Source organism: Talpa europaea (genome assembly GCF_964194135.1).
Source record: "Talpa europaea genome assembly, chromosome: 4".
NCBI lineage: Eukaryota > Metazoa > Chordata > Mammalia > Eulipotyphla > Talpidae > Talpa > Talpa europaea.
In genome coordinates, this window is record NC_140070.1 from 107,006,404 (window position 1) to 107,026,363 (window position 19,960).

At 35.5% G+C, this 19,960-nt stretch overlaps 1 protein-coding gene across 14 annotated transcripts in view; it reads right to left on the minus strand.

Annotated features, from left to right (window-relative positions):
- DLG1 (discs large MAGUK scaffold protein 1) overlaps nt 1–19,960 on the minus strand; it is a gene marked incomplete at both ends in the record, with an annotated part of 194,164 nt that overhangs the window by 157,406 nt on the left and 16,798 nt on the right. The window contains one exon of one of the 14 annotated variants that reach the window (XM_084232263.1): nt 11,572–11,601. The exons of the other annotated variants lie outside the window; for them this stretch is intronic. Coding sequence (XP_084088389.1) covers nt 11,572–11,601 — 30 coding nt within the window. Of the gene's footprint in view, nt 1–11,571; nt 11,602–19,960 lie in introns of those variants that run through there. 14 annotated transcript variants of the gene reach the window in all.

Below are 19,960 nucleotides of genomic sequence, written 5' to 3' on the forward strand. Positions count from 1 at the left end.
ACCAATATTTTTCAAAGAAGCTAAACAAAAAATAGTGAAATTTCTGTGGAACCACAAAAGGACTTGAATTACAAAAGCCATTCTGAGAAAAAAAGGAGAGAAACAGGTATCATATTACCTGACTTCAAACTTTAAGCAACAATATTAAAAAACAATGTTACTGGCACAAAAAGAGATACATGGATCAATGGAATAGAATCAAAAGTCCTGAAATAAATCCATGAATATACCATGGCTTAATCTATGATAAGCAGTTATGACCATATAACAGGGAAAGGTCATCTCTTTAATAAATAGTGCTGGAAAATTGTAAAGTCACACATAAAAGAATGAAGAGGGGTCAATTACTACCCTCATACACAAAAGTAAATCCCAAATGGACAGGATTTAGATATAAAATCTGCAACGATATACAGGAGAAAGCATTGGCAATACGTTCAATGATCTCAACGATAAACATATTTTTGGTGACACAACCCCTATGGCAAGGGAAATAAAAACAAACAATTGGCATTATTCCAAGTAAAAAAGTTCATATAGCAAAAGAATATACAATTAAAGAGACACCTTATTGGACAGGAGAAAATATTTACATAATATATAACTGATGAGATTAATAGCCAAGATATACAAAACACTGACACAGTTTAACAATAAAAAACAAACCCAACTAATAAGTGAACAGCAGGTATGAATAAACAATTCAGCAAAGAGAATATCCAGATGGCCAACAGACATATGAAAAATGTTTATTATCTCTTCCAAGAAGAGAGATGCAAGGTAAAACCACAACATGCCTGTGAGAATGTGACATACTAAAAAGATCTCCAATAACAAGTGTTGGATGTCTCCAGGCAGAGAAGTTTTCACAGACAAAAAGGAACTCTATTATCTGTAGGTGGGTATGTAAACTGGTGCAACTGGTTTCTATTATGGAAAACAATCTAGATTTACCTTAAAAAATAAAATGGATATACCATATGACCCAGTAATCCCATTGTGCATATTTCCATAATATGAAACACACACAAAAATCCATATGTTCCAATGTCCATAGCAGCACTGTTTACAATAGCCTACATGTTCACTGAGAGACAAATGGATCAAGAAGATGGAGTATAGCCACACTATGGAGTACTATGCAATCATACAAAAGTATGAAATGCAGTCATTTTCAACAAAATGGAGTCAATTTTGAGAGAATTATGTACACTAAAGCAAGCCAAAACAATAAAAACAAATACTGGACCTGCGCACAGTAGGCAATTCAGTAACATAAAACACTTTCAAAACCAATGGACATCAATAAATACCACAAGAGTTAAAAGCAATTGGGGAGGGAAAGGGACAAGGGGATATAAGAAATCGTGGTGGGGAAAAAAAAATTCAACATTGTCAAGATGTCAGTTCTCCCCAATTTAGGTATAGGTTTGATTTAAAAAACTGAATTAGAGCTGTGAGCAGAGAGCTTTAGCATTACCTAAGTGACCTTATTTTTAAAACACAGATAAACAAAATTGTAAAGTATGGCTAAATCTATAAAGTCTTTTCATTGATGGAGTTCTGGTGAATTAAAAATTGCTTTTTAAAACTTAATTAACTTGGGCAGAAAACCAACTGATTTTGTTTTTACCTTCAAAAAATATCAGCAATCACATTTAAGGAAAAAACAAAAACAAGGCCCTGTGATTTCAGGTGGCCCTTCCCTTACACACAACATCAAGTAAAATACTCTTCCTCCAAATGGGTGGAATGAGTGAGTGAGTGAGTGGGTGAGTGAGTGAGTGAGTAGGTAAAGGGAACTGAGGTGTTTGTCCTGTACCCCTCTTTATGCATGAGGGGGAGGGGAAGTGAGCAGTCCCCATATTATACAGCGTTGAAGATCACAGATAGCACCTGAAATACTGTGTGGTTAGACACTATCATTAAAGATGAGGAAACAGCTCTACAAAAGCAAAGGCATTGGAGGAAGTGCCTCTGTAGTGTCTCCTGAATAGTTACACCTCTGAAAATTAAGAGGGGGGGCGAAAAAAAGACTTCCAGATTGATATAGCTTGTGACTTAGTTTAAAAAAAAAAAAATAAGACTCCATGTTTTTTACTTTAAGTATTTATAAAATTAAAGGAAAAAACACACACAATGAATATTTCTGAATACAAATTATTGTAAGGAATCCAAATTCCAAAGAGATGAGTATTTTCCTAAGAAGGCAGACACTTATCTAAATGAAGTATCTGCAAGTTAAGATTGAAAATGATGGGTTCTGATATATGTTTTAGCCTCAACCTTTTATCAGAATTCTCACAAAGACTTCTAACTACCCAAAATCAACCAAAGTTGCATCAGAAGTAAACCTGCTTACTTGAGTCAAAAGACAGGTTGTCTGAGCCATAGTGTTTATAAGAAATGCAAAGTTTCTATTTTATAATGGAGCAGGGGGTTAGTCAAACTTACATAGTAGGTGAAAAGATGTTTGATTCCTCCCTCCCACCTTGATTAAAACAAAAATTTTCTGGGAAGCACTCTACAAGATGAATTTAAAACTCTACATACCAAGTATATACCTAAGAGAAAGAAATTAGTGCATATATCTACAAAAAGGCTTACACTGAAATGTCCCAAGCAGCTTTACTCTTAATACATCCAAATTGGAAACACCCCAATTTCCACAATAACAGAATAAACAAATTGCAGTTCATGTTCATATAATGGACTACAACTACTGACACAGAAAGTATAAGAAGCCATGAACAACCACACACACTGTATGATCACACTGATAATAATTTCAAAACTAATTTACGCAGTACTATAATCATAAAAATGACTACCTCTGAGGAGAACATACTGTTTTGGAAAGGGCAAATGGCAATCTTTGGGGGTACTGAAAATGTTTTAAATCTTCATTATAAAAAAGGCCCTGTGGGGCCTCCCCTGGTGGTGCAGCGGTTGAGCGCTGGGCTGCGAGGCTGCCCGCAGCCTCTGCAGCGCCAGTAGGTTCCAGGCCGCCAGCGAGGGTCCCACAAAAAGGCCCTGAGCTGCACAGATCTGTTCATTTTACCCAAGGGAAAAAGTCCTTATTATGATGATGAAACAATCATTAATGCAATTAATGGAATTTCTGGAAAATGCTAGTATGCCACTAAATTGTAATAGAGTTAATAATGAAAGCACACTTTCCTTTATTCCATACTAACTTTATTTAAACTACTTCTAGCATTTTACCTATAAACACCCATTTAAAATTAGATATTTACTTCTGCACTAGTTTACTTACAACCTATCAATACAAACTTTGAATCACATAACCATAAAGGATCAACCTAGCAACTACTTAAAGCCAACCATGTAAAATGAGAAGCTAAGATGAAAACTAGTTTGTTCAAGGACCCATTTTTCTAAAAGTTAAAATGATGACAAAGAACATACTTAATGTGTCAGCATTAGGAAAATATAATTTAACAACTAAGTTATCAGAGTCATATTTTTAAAGAATTATACGCCACTCTAATAGTATACACACTTTTAAAAAGTACTCTATTACACATTACTCAACATTTTACATAGCAGTAAAACAATTAGCCAACAGTAGAGGGCAGCGTTTCTATTCACTATTAAAATTTCACTTTCAAAAACATAAATCTGAAATCTGTACTTTCTTTTAAAAGGTCTCACGCTTCTTTCAAAACTGCTGGCTAACATACAATCTTCATACAACTAGTACAAATAAAAGTGTTCTGACAGATAAATATGAATATTTAAATAAAAGACAGTTGTTTTATACATAGGAGACAAATGTTGTATTCATAATTCCTAAACTGTTAAGCCAAAACAATTAACATTTCTCTGGTGATTTATTACCTATCATTTTATCAGTTATCAAGTTAAAATAAATAGTTGTTGAATAGTCATTGGAATTACAAATAAATATCAAATCCCACAAAAGGACAATAAGTTTCTTGATCTATGTTACTTACTAAACACCAAACGAAATATCATAGATACAGTCGTAAGATTTTGGCAACTAGAGGCATTAGCATAACAATCCAAAATACAAGCACAGTAAGAGAAGTGTATAAAGCAAAAACAGGAATGGGGAGAAGTATCTTTAAATCTCATCCATTTTCATTTTCCTTTTATTCCTACTTCCAGTCTGCCCTAGTGATAGAGATGTAGCTAAACTATTCACCACCGCTAAAAAAGAAAAGAGAACCAGTACACGTCATAAGAGAAAAGAACAGGAACTATAAAAAGAGGAGAAATTAGTGTTAAAGATAGTATGAATGATTCAAAAAGACTGCCCTATACAGTCAGAAGGTTATATATTTTATTACTATTCAATAGAAATTATTTAAAATACCTGGTAACAATTCATAATGCTTTAACTCATCATTTCACATACTTCACAGGTATATTAATTCAGTCTTTTAAAAAACCTGTAAAGTAGGAACCGTTATTTTCCCCATTTTAGAGATAAAGAAACTGAAACACTTAAGTGACTTGTTCTAGAATCAAGTGTTGGGACTCAAAAGTTCCAGAACCTGAGCTCTTAACTAATGCTTTACTTTCTGTCCAGTCTAAGTGGTACAACTTCAGCTGAGTAACTACTGCAGAATGCAGACAATATGGAATTTAAAAAGTGAAAAGGTGACAAAATGAGGATAAAAATAAGCCATAGCTCTCCCTATTCATTTGTAAACATCAGTGTAAAATGGTAAGGAGAAACAGTAGAACTTGACAACTATTATTCCAATTCAGTAGAACCCAAATAAGGTATACTCCAGGTGAACAGTGATTGGATATTAAAAATTAACAAAAAGGTGAAATAGCCAAGAAAAAAAGACACAAAATACAAAAGATCTCATAGTTCTGCCAAGACTCCCTCCACGTCCTCTTTGTCCAATTTCTTAGCCATGACAAAAACTACTAATGGATGACAGCACTCTTTTCTTCAATCAGCTAGAATTCTTAACACAGTTGTGGGTATTCAACCAGAGCTGGCAAAAACTAAAAGTTATTAATTTTTAGTTAACTGCTAAAGTCATGGAGTGACTAAAGGGCTAGACAAAATTTATGAGACAGATGATGTCCTTAATTACACAGAAAATCAACTGGCAAGAAGATAAAATTTAAAATCTTGCTTTCAAGGTTAAGGAATCAAGAAACTATTCTTTTTTTTAAAGATTTATTTATTTTGGGGGCCTCCCCGGTGGCGCAGCAGTTGAGCGCTGGGTTGCGATGCTGCCCGCGGCCTCTGCAGCGCCAGTTCGATCCCCGGCTGCTCCCCGGCCACCGGAGGAGGGTCCCACATGGCGCCCAGACCAGACCTCTCCTGCCGCCCGCTGCTCCCCTCAGCAGTGTACTTCGGTCCTTCTGCCTGCTCTGCTCCCCGCTCTGGCTCTGGTGAATTCTCTCACCCTCCCGCACTTCTGAATGTACCCAGTGCATGTATAAATAAAACAAAACAAACAAACAAACAACTAAATAAATAAATAAAACATGCCTCTATTAAAAAAAAAAAGTTAAAAAAATTTATTTATTTTTATACAAGAACTGGGGTACACACCAGATGTGTGGGAGGGTGAGAGGATTCACTGGAGACAGAGTGGGGAACAGAACAGGCAGACTGAAGAAATACACTGCTGAGGGGAGCAGCGGGTGAGACAGGAGAGGTCTGCTTCGCCATGTGGGATTCTCGCCGGCCAGCTGGGATCGAACCTGCGATGTAGAGGCTGCGGAGAGCTTCACAGTTAGGCGCTCAACTACCTGCGCCACCAAGGAGCCCAAAACTATTACTTCTTGTTGGTGTTTATACTAGTTGGAAGATACATAAGAGATAAAGTTGCCAATATACCTGCCTCTCCCTACTGTGCAAGAAACATTCTTTAGGGCCTCCCCGGTGGCACAGCGGTTGAGCACTGGGTTGCGAAGCTGCCCGCGGCCTCTGCGGCACCAGTTCGATCCCCAGCTGCTTCCCGGCCACCAGAAGAGGGTCCCATATGGCGCGCAGACCTCTCCTGCCGCCCGCTGCTCCCCTCAACAGTGTACTTCGGTCCTTCTGCCTGCTCTGCTCCCCGCTCTGGCTCTGGTGAATTCTCTCACCCACCCGCGCTTCTGACTGTACCCAGTGCATGTATAAACAAAACAAACAAACAAACAAATAAATAAAAACATGCCTCTATAAAAAAAAAAAAAGAAACATTCTTTAAGTTGTACTACTTATTTAGAGGTGTTCCCAATACTAAAACACCTTTTTTTGGACCAAATAAGTTGATTCAAAAGTTTATGTAGAAAAAAACAAACAAAAAAGATTGCTTTAAAAAAAAAAAAAGAAGAAAGAAAAAAGTTCAAAAACAAGCAATGAGAAAGGAATGCTGCATTAGGTGTTGAGACATACTATTGTATGTAAAAACTGTCAGGCTGGCTTAGGAACAGGCAGACCAATGAAATAGAATTGAATGTCCAGAAATAAACCCAAATGTGTGTATGTGTACACATTTATATGTATGTGAATTTATTTGTAAAAAATGGCATTTCAATTCAACAGGAGTAAATAAGAGCTTTCTAATAAGTGGCACTGGAACAAATGGATATCCATATGGAAAAACATCACACTGGTTCCACACTAACACTATACACCAGGATAATCTTCAGATGATCCAAAGATTTTAAAATGAAATCCTTTAGTAAATACCAAAAGAATATCTGAGTACATTCTTTATAAGTATGGAATTTGGAAAGGCTTAATTATGACTCAAAATTCAGAAGCCAGAGAAGAGAAGGGGAGAAAAGGAGATGGGAGAGGAAAGAGTGAGCAAGGGAAGATAACACCAAGACAAAGTATGGGAGAAAAACTCATCATAAAGGCTATTAATGCCCCTGTATTGCATAAAGAGCTCCTAGAAATTGGTTAGAAAAAAGATCAAGAACCCAACTGAAAACATAAGTAAAATACAATAAACCTTGCTTATGTGAGAGCAGTGAAATTTGAAATACAAAAATTTGTATTTTTGTATTTTGTAGTCAGTTGATGACATAGTTGCAGGGAAACAGTCACACTCACAACACTGCTGGCGGGAATGCAAAATGATACACCACCAATGGAGGAGAATATGGCAACAGCTACCAAAATTACAGTTACTCTTTAAACAAGCAACAGACCATACTATATCATTTAGATATTCATACACAAATATAAAATGACATACAAAGTTGTTTACTGAAACACTGCTTATAACAATAAAAGATCAGAAAGAGTTATAGTGTCGGGCAGAAATACACTAGAATAACTTTTAACATTTTGGAATCTTTATGATACAATATAGGTGTACTTCCAATTTTCTCCAAATTTTCTTCCAATTTATCACTTGTTACAGGTTATTTTAAAGTCCATGTTTTGTCAATTAAACTACACTATATCTTCACAATGAAATGTCATTTTTAATGTAAAAAAACAAATAAAGTGAAGTTCTACTGAAATGCAGAGACTTTTAGAATTATTTTAAGGAAAATGAGCAAGGGACAAAAGATTATATAACCACAAAACATTACCTGTTGTATAAAGAAAGATAAAAATTCTTGATTCTTATCTATGTGAAAACATTGGAAAGATACATAGAAACAAATAAAAATAGCTTCCTATGGGGGGCAGAGGGAAAAGGGACAGAAGTGGGATATAGCTATATAAACTTATTAATGACTGCTGAGTTTATTTTGAGTAATATATAAACTTATTAACCACTTAAAATTATTTTTAGAAAACTCAGGAGTAAATATGTGAAGAGTTGGCAATAGATAATCTAAGTCTATTTAATTAATTTAAAATAAAACTGGTCACATTTCAAGAGCTAGTAAATAGAACCGCATTCCATCACTGCAAAAAGTACTATTGAATAGCACTGAAATTGTTAGTTGACATTTTGCAGCCTACAGATGGAAGTAAGGATCTGTTTCTCCCAAATTCAAGTATGAGCCAGAAACAAATACAGTTAATATGTTACTTAAAAATTTAAGCAAGTAGTAGCCATGTTTTCCCCATCATAGACTCAGGTCACTTTCTGGATTCTTTTAAATTTATCATATAGAAAGATAAATTTTGTGCAATTTTTCAGGATGTCAACATATAACCATATTTAAAATAGGAGTACAAAGTAAATTATTCATTTTTTTTAATCCATAAGTTTGGAACATCTATGCCAAGGCCTCATTTATTCAACACTTATTACTGACTATTCACTACATGTAGATCCACTCTAAATAAGTTAAATATGTAGCTGCTCAGTAAGTTGGTCAGGCATGGGGAGAACAAAACAAGTTTCCATTTCTAAAGCTTATTGTTAAGTAATAGATACTTTAATAAAGACTCACACAAATACATGACAAAACTGTGTTATAAAGGAAACATAAAGCATACTTTTAGAAGCAAAGGAACATTATATAATGTGGGCATCAAAGAAGGCTTCCTTGAGGAAATACTCTATAAACTGGAATATAAAGGCTTATTAAGATTTGAAGGATAGGGGCTTGCACAGAATGGAAATTATTCTGCATGAAGATCTCAAAATAGGAAACAGCTCACAAAAATTGAAAGAAAAAAAGGTGCTGGTAACAAAAACAATGAAAACCTGATCCCTAACTTCTAAAACCTATGTACTGGCAACTCCCTACTTGGAAGAGATGCGCCAGACTTCAAATACTGCCATTAACAGCTCTCAATATAGACACCAAGTTTTCCCAAAGTTGTTAAATAATAAAAATAATAACAACTGGTACTGTCAGGAGAATTTCCTGAAATTAAAGCCGTTTTCTCCTAAGCTCAATGAAGAATACACAAGAAAAAAAATTTGTTTTCTCAAGGTCTTTCTCTTAACACTTAAACTTCTGCAACCTTATTCTAAATGAATAATGATTAGAAATAAAGATCTGCTAACAGATCTCTAGAGACAGAGGACATCCCTTTTCTACTTGATCAGCAAGCAATATAAGGAAAGATGGAAAAAGACATGATTTTACTACAAGAAAATACCATACGAAGTTATGCAACTCCCTCTCTCAGAAGTTAGTGGAGACCTGGAAAACCTCTATACTAAATAATATCAATGTCTTTAAGCTGCAGTTTACACAGAGTATTTACTGTTAACCAAAGAAAACATTCTTCATAAAAACAACACTCCCAAATCACTCTTGCTAGACCTTGTTACAATGTCTTGTTAGACACTGATAGCAAGTCTGACAAAACCACACTTCTCTGCTGTGTGTATTTCTACCATCATGAGCTCCACCCCACCTGACATATTTAAAAGTAGTTAAGAACACTAAGATTTACAAAAATAAATATCTCTTAGAAAGATATGTGGAAAAGCACAAAATATTGTATTCAAGCTGGCTAAACTACATAAAAATCTATGTATGTATACAAGCAATAATCAAAAATACTGCCAGCATAGAAAGTCATTTGATCTCCCCTACAAAATGTCTAAGTTTAGAACAATATTTTTTAAAATTCAAAGAGGAGATGAATTTTCATCTTCACTAAGAAGTAAGACAAAAATTACATTTGTGTTTAAAACACATTACTCATAAAAAGAATGTGGAGCTATTTATGATCGTCTTAAATTAGTAAATGGCATTAATACTACTGTAAATGGAGGCAAGATCTGGCAGTTCAGTAGCAGTGAAAATTTAGTCATCACATCTCACAACCTAGTCATTTGCAAGCGTTTTAAAATAAGAGTCTTCATTGTGAAGAACATATAGTTATGAGGAAAAAAAAAAACAGTAAAACTAATCATCACTGCTTTAGCTCAACCCACATGCCTGTTCTTAAGGGTATCCATGGTAGCAGTGATGCAACATGCCTACCTAGATCACCGTGCCTACACAAGTGGGAGAGAGGAGAGGCGGATGATGAAAAAGATTTCACTTGGAAAGGTGTTTTAATATTAACATGATATAATTATATCAACTCTGTCAGATTTTAAAAGCATATATAAAACCATAAAGGTCCCTAAAGATCAGAAAAGAGAGAAAAGACTCAAGAGGGAAAAAACACTGTAGTGTTTTAGTTGAAAAGAGATTAAGAATCTTCTTTTTGCTGTAGTCAATAGTTAAGTATGTTAAAGGGTTTTATTTCTAATAATAGACAAAAATTATTTTAATTTAGCTCTTCCAAAAGTAACTACAAATGCTTCAGGTTTCCTAATTTCCAACCTACCTTTTTCTATTTTTGTTTTAACAGTTACATAATAAAAATTTATAAAAACTTTAGGATACTGATCATAATTTTTTAAAAACAATAGTAGCTCTCTTGCTAAAAAAGGATCAAAAGCAAAATTCTTTAATTCTGTTAAGAAGGGCAGGGCAAAGAGGATATATCATTTCAAATAACCTTGCTATAACATCAGAAATATAAACTAAAATGAAGTGATTAAAGGTAAAAAAAAACAAAAAACAAAAACAAAAAACAGGAGAACCAACCACACACAACCATGAAAATAACTTAGAGGGAAGAAAACAAAAAACCTGTTTTCCAGGCTCATGTCCCCTTCAAACAGTCTTTAAAACAATTTAAATGAGACAGTTGTACACAGAAGATATCCTCGTGGAAACAGGATAGGAATAGATAATGGGCATGTCTGTATACCATCAAAAACTAGGCTACTCTGTGAGTAACAGGCAAGCAAAATTAATTTCCATCAATTTTCTTGCTTTTCCTCTTATGAGAAATAATTCCCACTATATAGAAATAGCCTACTTTCAGAATTTACAAATTCATTTACTACTGAACATAATTTAATAATCTCAACAATTTCATCAAACAATCACTATATGTCATATTAAGTTTATAAAAATATTCTGTATTTTAAATACCAATGTATGAAGTTAATATGTAAACATACTGAATCTTACACAACCATATAACATCCACAAGCTGGTGCTCAAAAATAAAAGAAACCAAAGTTAGAGAGTAAGTGAAGTATGCTGCACTTTTGAGGAAAATGAGGAAACAGACTTTAAAACAAGCACTTTAGGGAGTACTTGTATACATTTAATCATTTTAAATCCAAATTAGCATCTTTCCAAAGGCAGCATAATCAGGACTATTTTCTTCTTTTAAAAAAATTAACTGTATTTGCAATAGCTGGAAGAGTCTAGAAAATGTTCTCAAAATGAGTTAATACTTTCAATCTGCATGACATGTTGGGACAGAAAATAAAGGAGAGGGGGAGAACTTTGAGAATATATTTAGAAGATTTAAATATAATTAAAACCTTATAAATCTCTGCTGTTGAGAGAAAAGGTTCTTGTAAATCTCAGGGGGAAAAAATTCCATTCAATACACTATTTTAAGCTATCTGAAATACATTTCAGAATTTTATTTTCCCTAAAGGATATATATTGAGTAGCATATGGATTCAAAGGATATATATTGAGTAGCATATGGATTCAAATATCTATTTTCAAATATATAATAATAGTTACACTTTATTTTTAAAATACATTATTACGAACAAAAAGGTCTCTCACATTCTGTCACTAACAATAAAATGTAGAAAACATACTGTATCTTACCTTTGTGGTTACAATGCACAGGCAATCCATTACTCTAACATTACAATATTTTATACATAAAGCAGCTTATTGTAAATTGTTTCAAGTAGTTTACATGAATAAAAAAAGGAAAAAAATTAAAGTTGAGATAAATCCATAGATGAAAACTTATAACTGTAACAAGATCTCTGCAGGATCCATTCTTAGAGGTAGCAATTTTTCTACTATCTGAAATACAAGAAATGAGAATGTGTCACGTGCCCTACAATCTTCTTTATGTAATCTGTATCTGAAGAAGTTGAAATGATCCCACAAAACACTGTGAAAGATGTCAGGATCTATTCCAGAGTTCACTGCTGCTTCAGATGCTATTTCATTAATCCCTCTTTTTTCAAGATATGAGGTTGACAGGGAGTCTGATGAAATACTCCATAAAGAGGTTCCCGATGCAAATTTAAATCTGCTTCTCCTTATTTGCTACAGTTTGGATACTTAAAAATCAACTACCAAGAAATACCACTTAAAAAAATGCAAGCAAACATTTCTTCTACTAAACCATTTCTGGAACTGCAGCTTGCAAAGTAATGACTTTCTCAGGCAGTAATGAATGGAATATTCCATGTGGTATTTTTGAGAAGGGGAGAAAGAAGAACAAAATGCATTGACTTAAAATTATCTCTAAAACTTACCTCTTCCTCTTTTTTACCAAAATAGTAACATTTTACCAGTGAAGCCAGATTTTATTCTAGTGTTTTACTAAATTCATTTCACCTAATTCCTTGGAAGACTTAATCGTAACTAGGTATCATTTCAAACTCAAGAAAACTTCATTTTTAGCGCAATAAGTACCTAACTTCATAATTTCATGAACTGTCCTCAAGATCACTGGCAAGAGAGCTAGCTATACAGGCTACAGGCACAGGACACAACTGACTTTCAGTATCATAAGCTTCCAGCCATACGTCCCTATAAAAATCTATAAAAAGCAAGATTACCTGCAATTTCTGTGTACAAGGTTTCCACATAGTCTACAAATATTAGGAGTAACCTCAAATTCACACTACTGATCTATTCACATTTGCTTCTACCCCAGTCCTACTCCTAACATTTCAAATACTGTGGGGGTGCATCAGTACTTAAAATAATGACAATCTTGTTATAAGTGTTCAATAAATGTCAGCTAGGGCCTCCCCGGTGGCGCAGCGGTTGAGCGCTGGGTTGCGAAGCTGCCCGCAGCCTCTGCAGCACCGGTTCGATCCCCGGCTGCTCCCCGGCCACCGGAGGAGGGTCCCACATGGCGCGCAGACCTCTCCTGCCGCCCGCTGCTCCCCTCAGCAGTGTACTCGGTCTTTCTGTCTGCTCTGCTCCCCGCTCTGGCTCTGGTGAATTCTCTCACCCTCCCGCGCTTCTGACTGTACCCAGTGCTTGTATAAATACAAACAAATAAAAAAATAAAATAAATAAATGTCAGCTATAGCTATATATCTATATACATACATGTAGCTCTAACACTTGGGAAGTGGGTAAAAGAAAACTTTATCATAGGCCAAGACATCATTTCTGTTATGTAAGACAGACAACCTGGAAATGACATGCTTGGTTGCAAACTGAGAGGACCCCATTCTTCCCATTCATCACAACAATCATTTGCTCCCAACACAAAAGAGTAAAATCCCATTGAAGGCTAAAGACTCAATTAAGGTTTGTAATAATTTAGGAAGAACATTGTGCAGGCAATATATAAGTAATTACCAGACACTACATTCTTTGAGGGAAAATAAACAGTTATGTGAAACTCTTTAGCCTCTCAGTGTTCTGAAATTTCTTTACGTGAATTGTTTTTTAATATCTAAAATAGTCTAGCCCATAGAAAATGCACTTTTTTTTTTTTAAGATTTATTTATTTATACAAGAACCAGGGTACAGGCCAGAGGCATGGGAGGGTGAGAGGATCCACCAGAGACAGAGCGGGGAACAGAACAGGCAGACTGACAAAATACACTGCTGAGGGGAGCAGCGGGCGAGGCAGGAGAGGTCTGCTTGCCTTGTGGGACCCTCACCGGCTGGCAGGGATCGAATCTGCGCTACAGAGGCTGCAGACAGCTTCACAGCACGGCGGTTAGGCACTTAACCGGCGGCGCCACCAGGGGAGGCCCAGAAAATGCATTCTTAAGTTTGGCAGGCTTCGTAAGAGTGAACACTGAAATTCACTATACCATGAGTGAAAAATAATGCCGCAGCCCATTAAAAAGCTGTGTACCTTTTTACAGTCATTTTTTTAAACTTTGGGGGTGGAGCTCCTCAATTTTCCCTCTTATAAAAAAACTCAGTGGCTTCTGGGAACTTTTCCATTGATAACATTCATGTGTTTCAATTTCTAGATTCACTGGATTTGAAATTCCAGTAGGGTAAGACTGAAGAATGTCTTCTATATTACCACTTAATCTTCAGCTCCTTGGGGTGGGTGACATGATGACCAGAATGAAACAGGGGCTCAATAATTATTTGCAGAATTATTGAATTAGTTTTTCTAATATCTAAAGTATAGTTAATTACAAAATTTCAAAGTCTGAAATGACCCTGAAAGTTAGATACCACACTTTCCCAGTAAAAATGATTTAAAAAAATAGTTTTGCTAGGCCTCCCCAGTGGCGCAGCGGTTGAGCGCTGGGTTGCGAAGCTGCCCACAGCCTCTGCGGCTCCGCTTCGATCCCCGGCTGCTCTCTGGCCACTGGAGGAGGGTCCCACATGGTGCGCAGACCTCTCCTGCGGCCCGCTGCTCCCCTCAGCAGTGTACTTCGGTCCTTCTGCCTGCTCTGCTCCCTGCTCTGGCTCTGGTGAATTCTCTCACCCACCCGCGCTTCTGACTGTACCCAGTGCATGTATAAACAAAACAAACAAACAAACAAATAAATAAAACATGCCTCTATAAAAAAAAAAAACTATTAAAAAATAGTTTTGCTAACTCAAATACAAATGTATAAGAATACAGAATAAATATCTACTTTAAATGGACTCAAATGACATGAATACTTAACTACACGTTGTTAAAATAATTTCTAAAATATTATTTCACTCACATGTCAGAAAGTAATTTCAGTTAAAATAACATCTTACCTTAAATGTTAGGGCTATTATAACTATAGCCACCTTTTGAATAATCCAATCATTTTTATTTCAACCATCAATTTCACTTCCATCTAAGTTGTTTAAATGTCATCTAACATTTTATTCAAATCTCTAGTACTTACTAATACAATAGAAAGACAATTTTTCCCATTTGCACTAGAGGCATATATTATAATCTCTATAATTTAGTACACTTTTAAGAGTTAAAGTCTTCATATAATATCCAATACTTAAGTTTTTAAGGTCATAGGTGATTAAATACTTATTAATCTCTGTTAAATTTACTCGTTTCATCTTCTATGAACATCCAAGATGGCAATGACAGAAGACATTTCAAGTCAATGCATTCTCAAATAGTCATTTACTTTGCCAAATAATTCAGAATCACCCCGTAAAATGAGCCAACGTTAGAAGGTTTCAAATATAACACTTTTAAGACAGCAACAACTCACCTAATATCTAAATATTCAAGGACATAATTTACAATATTTTGGAATACCAGTAACTTTCTACACACAGGCAACTGTCTTTAACAAAAATAGAGTAATGGGGGAAAAACTGAGTTTCTGACTTAAAACACTTAAAAAGCTCCAAATAAGAAACAATGTTTTTCAAAGAAATATACTGAATGGTTTCAGTTATAGAAGGAATATAGGGAAGGAGAAAAAAGGGTCAGAAAAACAAACAAACAAAAAAGGCAAAACTAGCAGGCAAATTATAGATCCCAGACATACAGCAGGGGAGGGGAAGGGAGAAGGGTCAAAACAGGGGAGGGAAGAATACAAGGGACTATGGTGATGGTTCATGGGTGATGTGGTGGTGGGAGATTTGTGGGGATTATAACTGAGGAAATAAATCAAATATTGTACAAAAATGAACAACGATGTAAGAAAATTAAAAAAAATTTTAAAGGAAAAAATATAATAAACATAAATAAAAAAGAATGATTTTCAGACTTAGACAAATGCAATGCACAACAGTGAGATGAATCCCATAAATGTTGCAGATAACTGCCTGGAAACAGTTTGCAGGATGCAGCAGAGATAGGAGGAAATGAAACAAGGTCCAGCAAGCTAAGACAAGGAGACAGAACTGAAAATTCAGGAAGGCCAAGATGTCTCAAATCACAAGAGTACCATACAGAAGAGAGATGAAAATAAACAGTTCATTGCACAGATCTGCAGAGTTTCCTTCAAGTCTGAAGATGAGTTGGATTAGTGCATATCTTCAAGTCTGAAGATGAGTTGGATTAGGGCATGGGTCTTGAGGCTGGGAAAAGAACCTAGAAAGAAGTGGGTGGAACAATCCCCAAAGCTCCCACAAAGCCAAGAACAATGGAAAAACTCATATTACTCAGGATGCGGGAAAAAGAGTCACAGTATTTCCACAGTATTGGGACAAAAATCAACCCAATATTAAGGCTATTTTGTCCCACTAAAAAAGCTTAAAAGCAAGTTTCAAAAGGATCAACTTTTTCAAAATAGTTTAAGACATTCCCCAAAAAAGAGCAAGAATATTTAAATACAAAAATATTTATAGGGCCTTCTAAAAGGTAAACTTCATGTTTGCCAAATCCCATTAAAAAATAACCAGAGGGCCTCCCTGGTGGCGCAGTGGTTGAGTGCTGGGTTGTGAAACTGCCCGCAGCCTCTGCAGCGCCGGTTCGATCCCCAGCCACCCCGGGCGAGGGTCCCACATGGCGTGCAGACCTCTTCTGCTGCCCGCTGCTCCCCTCAGCAGTGTATCATCAGTCTGCCCGTTCTGCTCCCCACTCTGGCTCTGGTAAATTCTCTCACCCTCCCGTGCTTCTGACTGTACCCAGTGCTTGTATAAATAAATAAATCTTTAAAAAAAAAAAAAAACCAGGTCTAAAAACTGACCCAGAAATGACAGATGATAGAAATAGTGCACAAGTACATTTTAAAAGCTGATAAATCCTACCTCATATAAGGAAAATAAAGAAAGCATGAGATGTTACTGATGCATAAAAATAAAAAAAGGAACTAAACTAAATTTCTAGAGATAAAAATTAAAGTATCTGAGAAGAAAAAAAAAAAAGAAAATTAACAGATCAGACTCCTGAGAAGAAAAAAATAAGAAACTTTAAGACATAGCAATAGAAACTGTCCAAATCATAGCACAATTTCCAAACTTGGTGAAAACTATAAATCCAAATATTCAGGAAACCCAACAAATCCCAAGTACAAGAGACATGAAGAAAACTGTAACAACAGAAAGTATATGGAAAATGCAGGCACTAGGGCCTCCCCGGTGGCGCAGCGGTTGAGCGCTGGGTTGCGAAGCTGCCCGCGGCCTCTGCAGCGCTGGTTCGATCCCCGGCTGCTCCCCGGCCACCAGAGTAGGGTCCCGCATGGCGCGCAGACCTCTCCTGCCGCCCACTGCTCCCCTCAGCAGTGTACTTCGGTCCTTCTGCCTGCTCTGCTCCCTGCTCTGGCTCTGGTGAATTCTCTCACCCTCCCGTGCTTCTGACTGTACCCAGTGCATGTATAAACAAAGCAAACAAACAAATAAAATAAATAAATAAAACATGCCTCTATTTAAAAAAAAAAAAAGAAAAAAAGAAAATGCAGGCACTAAATATAAGACAGTGCTAAATTCTGGGAGAAAAGACAGAGAATGTAATCAGAGTAAGGAAAAAAAACATCTTCAGCCATTACTAAAACATTTTCTAAAGGGAGGCAGTAGGTACAATGATATCCCTAATAATCTCTGTAGTTCCTGAGAGATTAAAATAGTTTTTTTAACAACACTCCCACAAAAAGGAAACCATCCATAGGGGTAAACAACTGCCAAAAAGAGGGGAAAAAATCTACGAAAGCAGAGAGCAAATTATAGCAAACCTTACCCCCAAAACTGGGAAATAAAGGCCTAAAATGACACTAAAGAGGGGTGTATGTTCGTTTTCCTTTGCTACACTGATAAATTACTAGTACCAATGAGCATGCAACATTTTAACATAATGTATGCTAAAGTTGATCTAAAGTTTGCATAAATTATCACATTTCATATTTATAAGCAACAAAGATGAGTTTTATTGTCATCTCCACCTTACAGATGATAAACATAAATTAAATAATTTGCCTTACATCATACAATGTAGTAAAACAGATCTAAATGTAGACATGAAAAGTCAGTCACAGAATGACAAATATACAGCTCTTATTTTAATTATGCGTGCATATACATATATGCATATATCTCTGTATCTATACACACACACCAAAATAATACATTAATTAACATACAGGGGATTTGCTGAACAAGTACATGCCTGAACAAATATATACCTGAATTATTTTTGTAGACAGAGTTTTAAGTAAATAAAGGAAAAAAGAGAACAGCGCAGTGACTATGGAAAAGGAGGGTTAGAAGCCAAGTTACAGTGTGTTGGGAATCAGAAGGAAAGAATAAAATACAGTAAACTGCTTTATCAAGAAGCTTAGTCAGGATGAGAAGGAAATCTATAGGATATTACTTAGAAATACTTTTTCCTGATTTTCTTTCAATGAACTATTTGAACATATTTGTAGGATAAAGGAAAGATGGGACCAGAGACCCAAAAGAAAGAGATTATATTATATGAGAGGGGTAAATGAGATTCAAAAAAAGCATCAAGAGAATAATAGAAATCTGGGCCTCCCTGTTGGCGCAAGGGGTTAAGCGTTGCACTATGAAGCAATCCCAGCCTCTACAGCACGAGTTCAATCCCCAGCCAGCCAGGGAGCTACCCACATGGTGCAGCAGACCTCTCCTGTCTCGCCCGCTGCTCCCCTCAGCAGTGTGTTTCAGTCAGTCTGCCTGTTCTCTTCCTCGCTCTGTCTCTGGTGAATCCTCTCACCCCACCACATCTCTGGCCTATACCCCAGCTCTTGTATCCATAAATAAATAAATCTTTAAAAAAAAAAAGAATAATAGAAAACAATAGTAGTAGTAATTATTTGAGGTGACTTTCACAAACTGAAAACAGTTCTATACATTTAGGAATTTTTGCGATTAGTTTCTCACTTTGGCAATCCTAGGTGTTTTGTTTTTTTTTTTTTAAAGAGACTATAAGGAGATATCAATGCTCTAATACTGAAAATAGTATAAATGCAGATATACAGAGCAATAAAAATTATCTAAATAATGAGTTACTGAACACAATATATAATCAAAACTTGTAATTCAAGATTAATCGGCAATGCCTCCTTACAAACTAAATCTTAAACTTTAACAGACTTGTATTTTCTCAGTAATTGTATAATTCTTTTGTCATGTTTTCTCCTGAATTAAGTTTGGCGTAACATAGCAATTGATTCATTTCTCTCATAACATTTTGTAATATTTCACTTCAGTTTCAAAGTTATTGATTTAGGGGTATGTCCTTCAATTCCAGAAACTATACCTTAAACACCAAGATAAGACTATCTTAAAGATATAAATACAAACATATATCATAGTGTATGCAAAATAACAGCACAGTAGTCATCAAAATCACTTGCCATCACAAGTGCACAAGAGTATGCTTCATATCATACTGACAAAGTGCATGGCTTATGGCACTGCGAAGGGGCAACTGCTTAAATGAAATGTACAATTTATTAAATACACCTACCAGTTCTGATCTTGATGAAATTGTTTAATTACAGGGACTTTGCATAGAGATTGTCCAGTATTTCCAATATTATACATTTTATATTTTTTATAATACAAAAAGTGGAATTAAATTAGGTCACTTTAAATCTGGTGGTGTGGATAGTTCAGATTGGTGTCTGTGAGATAGATATTCTGCCAAAGAAATAAAGCATCAAAAAGGGTAAGAACCTTGAGGGCACTGATACAGGAAATAGCAACAGAAGTCCAACCACTAACATGTAGGATTGTCAATTATTTTGAAGGTAGTAATTCATAATTCTAACAATTCATTAAACTGTGCTGTAAAATTTTTTCAGCTGCTTCCAAAGTCCATATTAAGAACTGAAGTAAGGGTCTGCCTTGGGGATATAGAATTATAGGAACAGATGGTACCCAAATTAAGAAATGTATCTGAAGTTGACTATGGACTGATAATAGCACCATATAGGTACTAGCATTATATCAACTTAAAATATTCTGTTTTTAGAAATGTTCATATAAATGAAAATTTTTAAAGAAAATATCCTCATTGATAAGAGATATATGCTGAAGTATTTAAGAATAAAAGATCATATCAGCAAGTTGCTCTCAAATGGTTCAGCAAATAGTATTAAGTTTGTGTGTGTGAGAGACAGGGTGGGGGGGG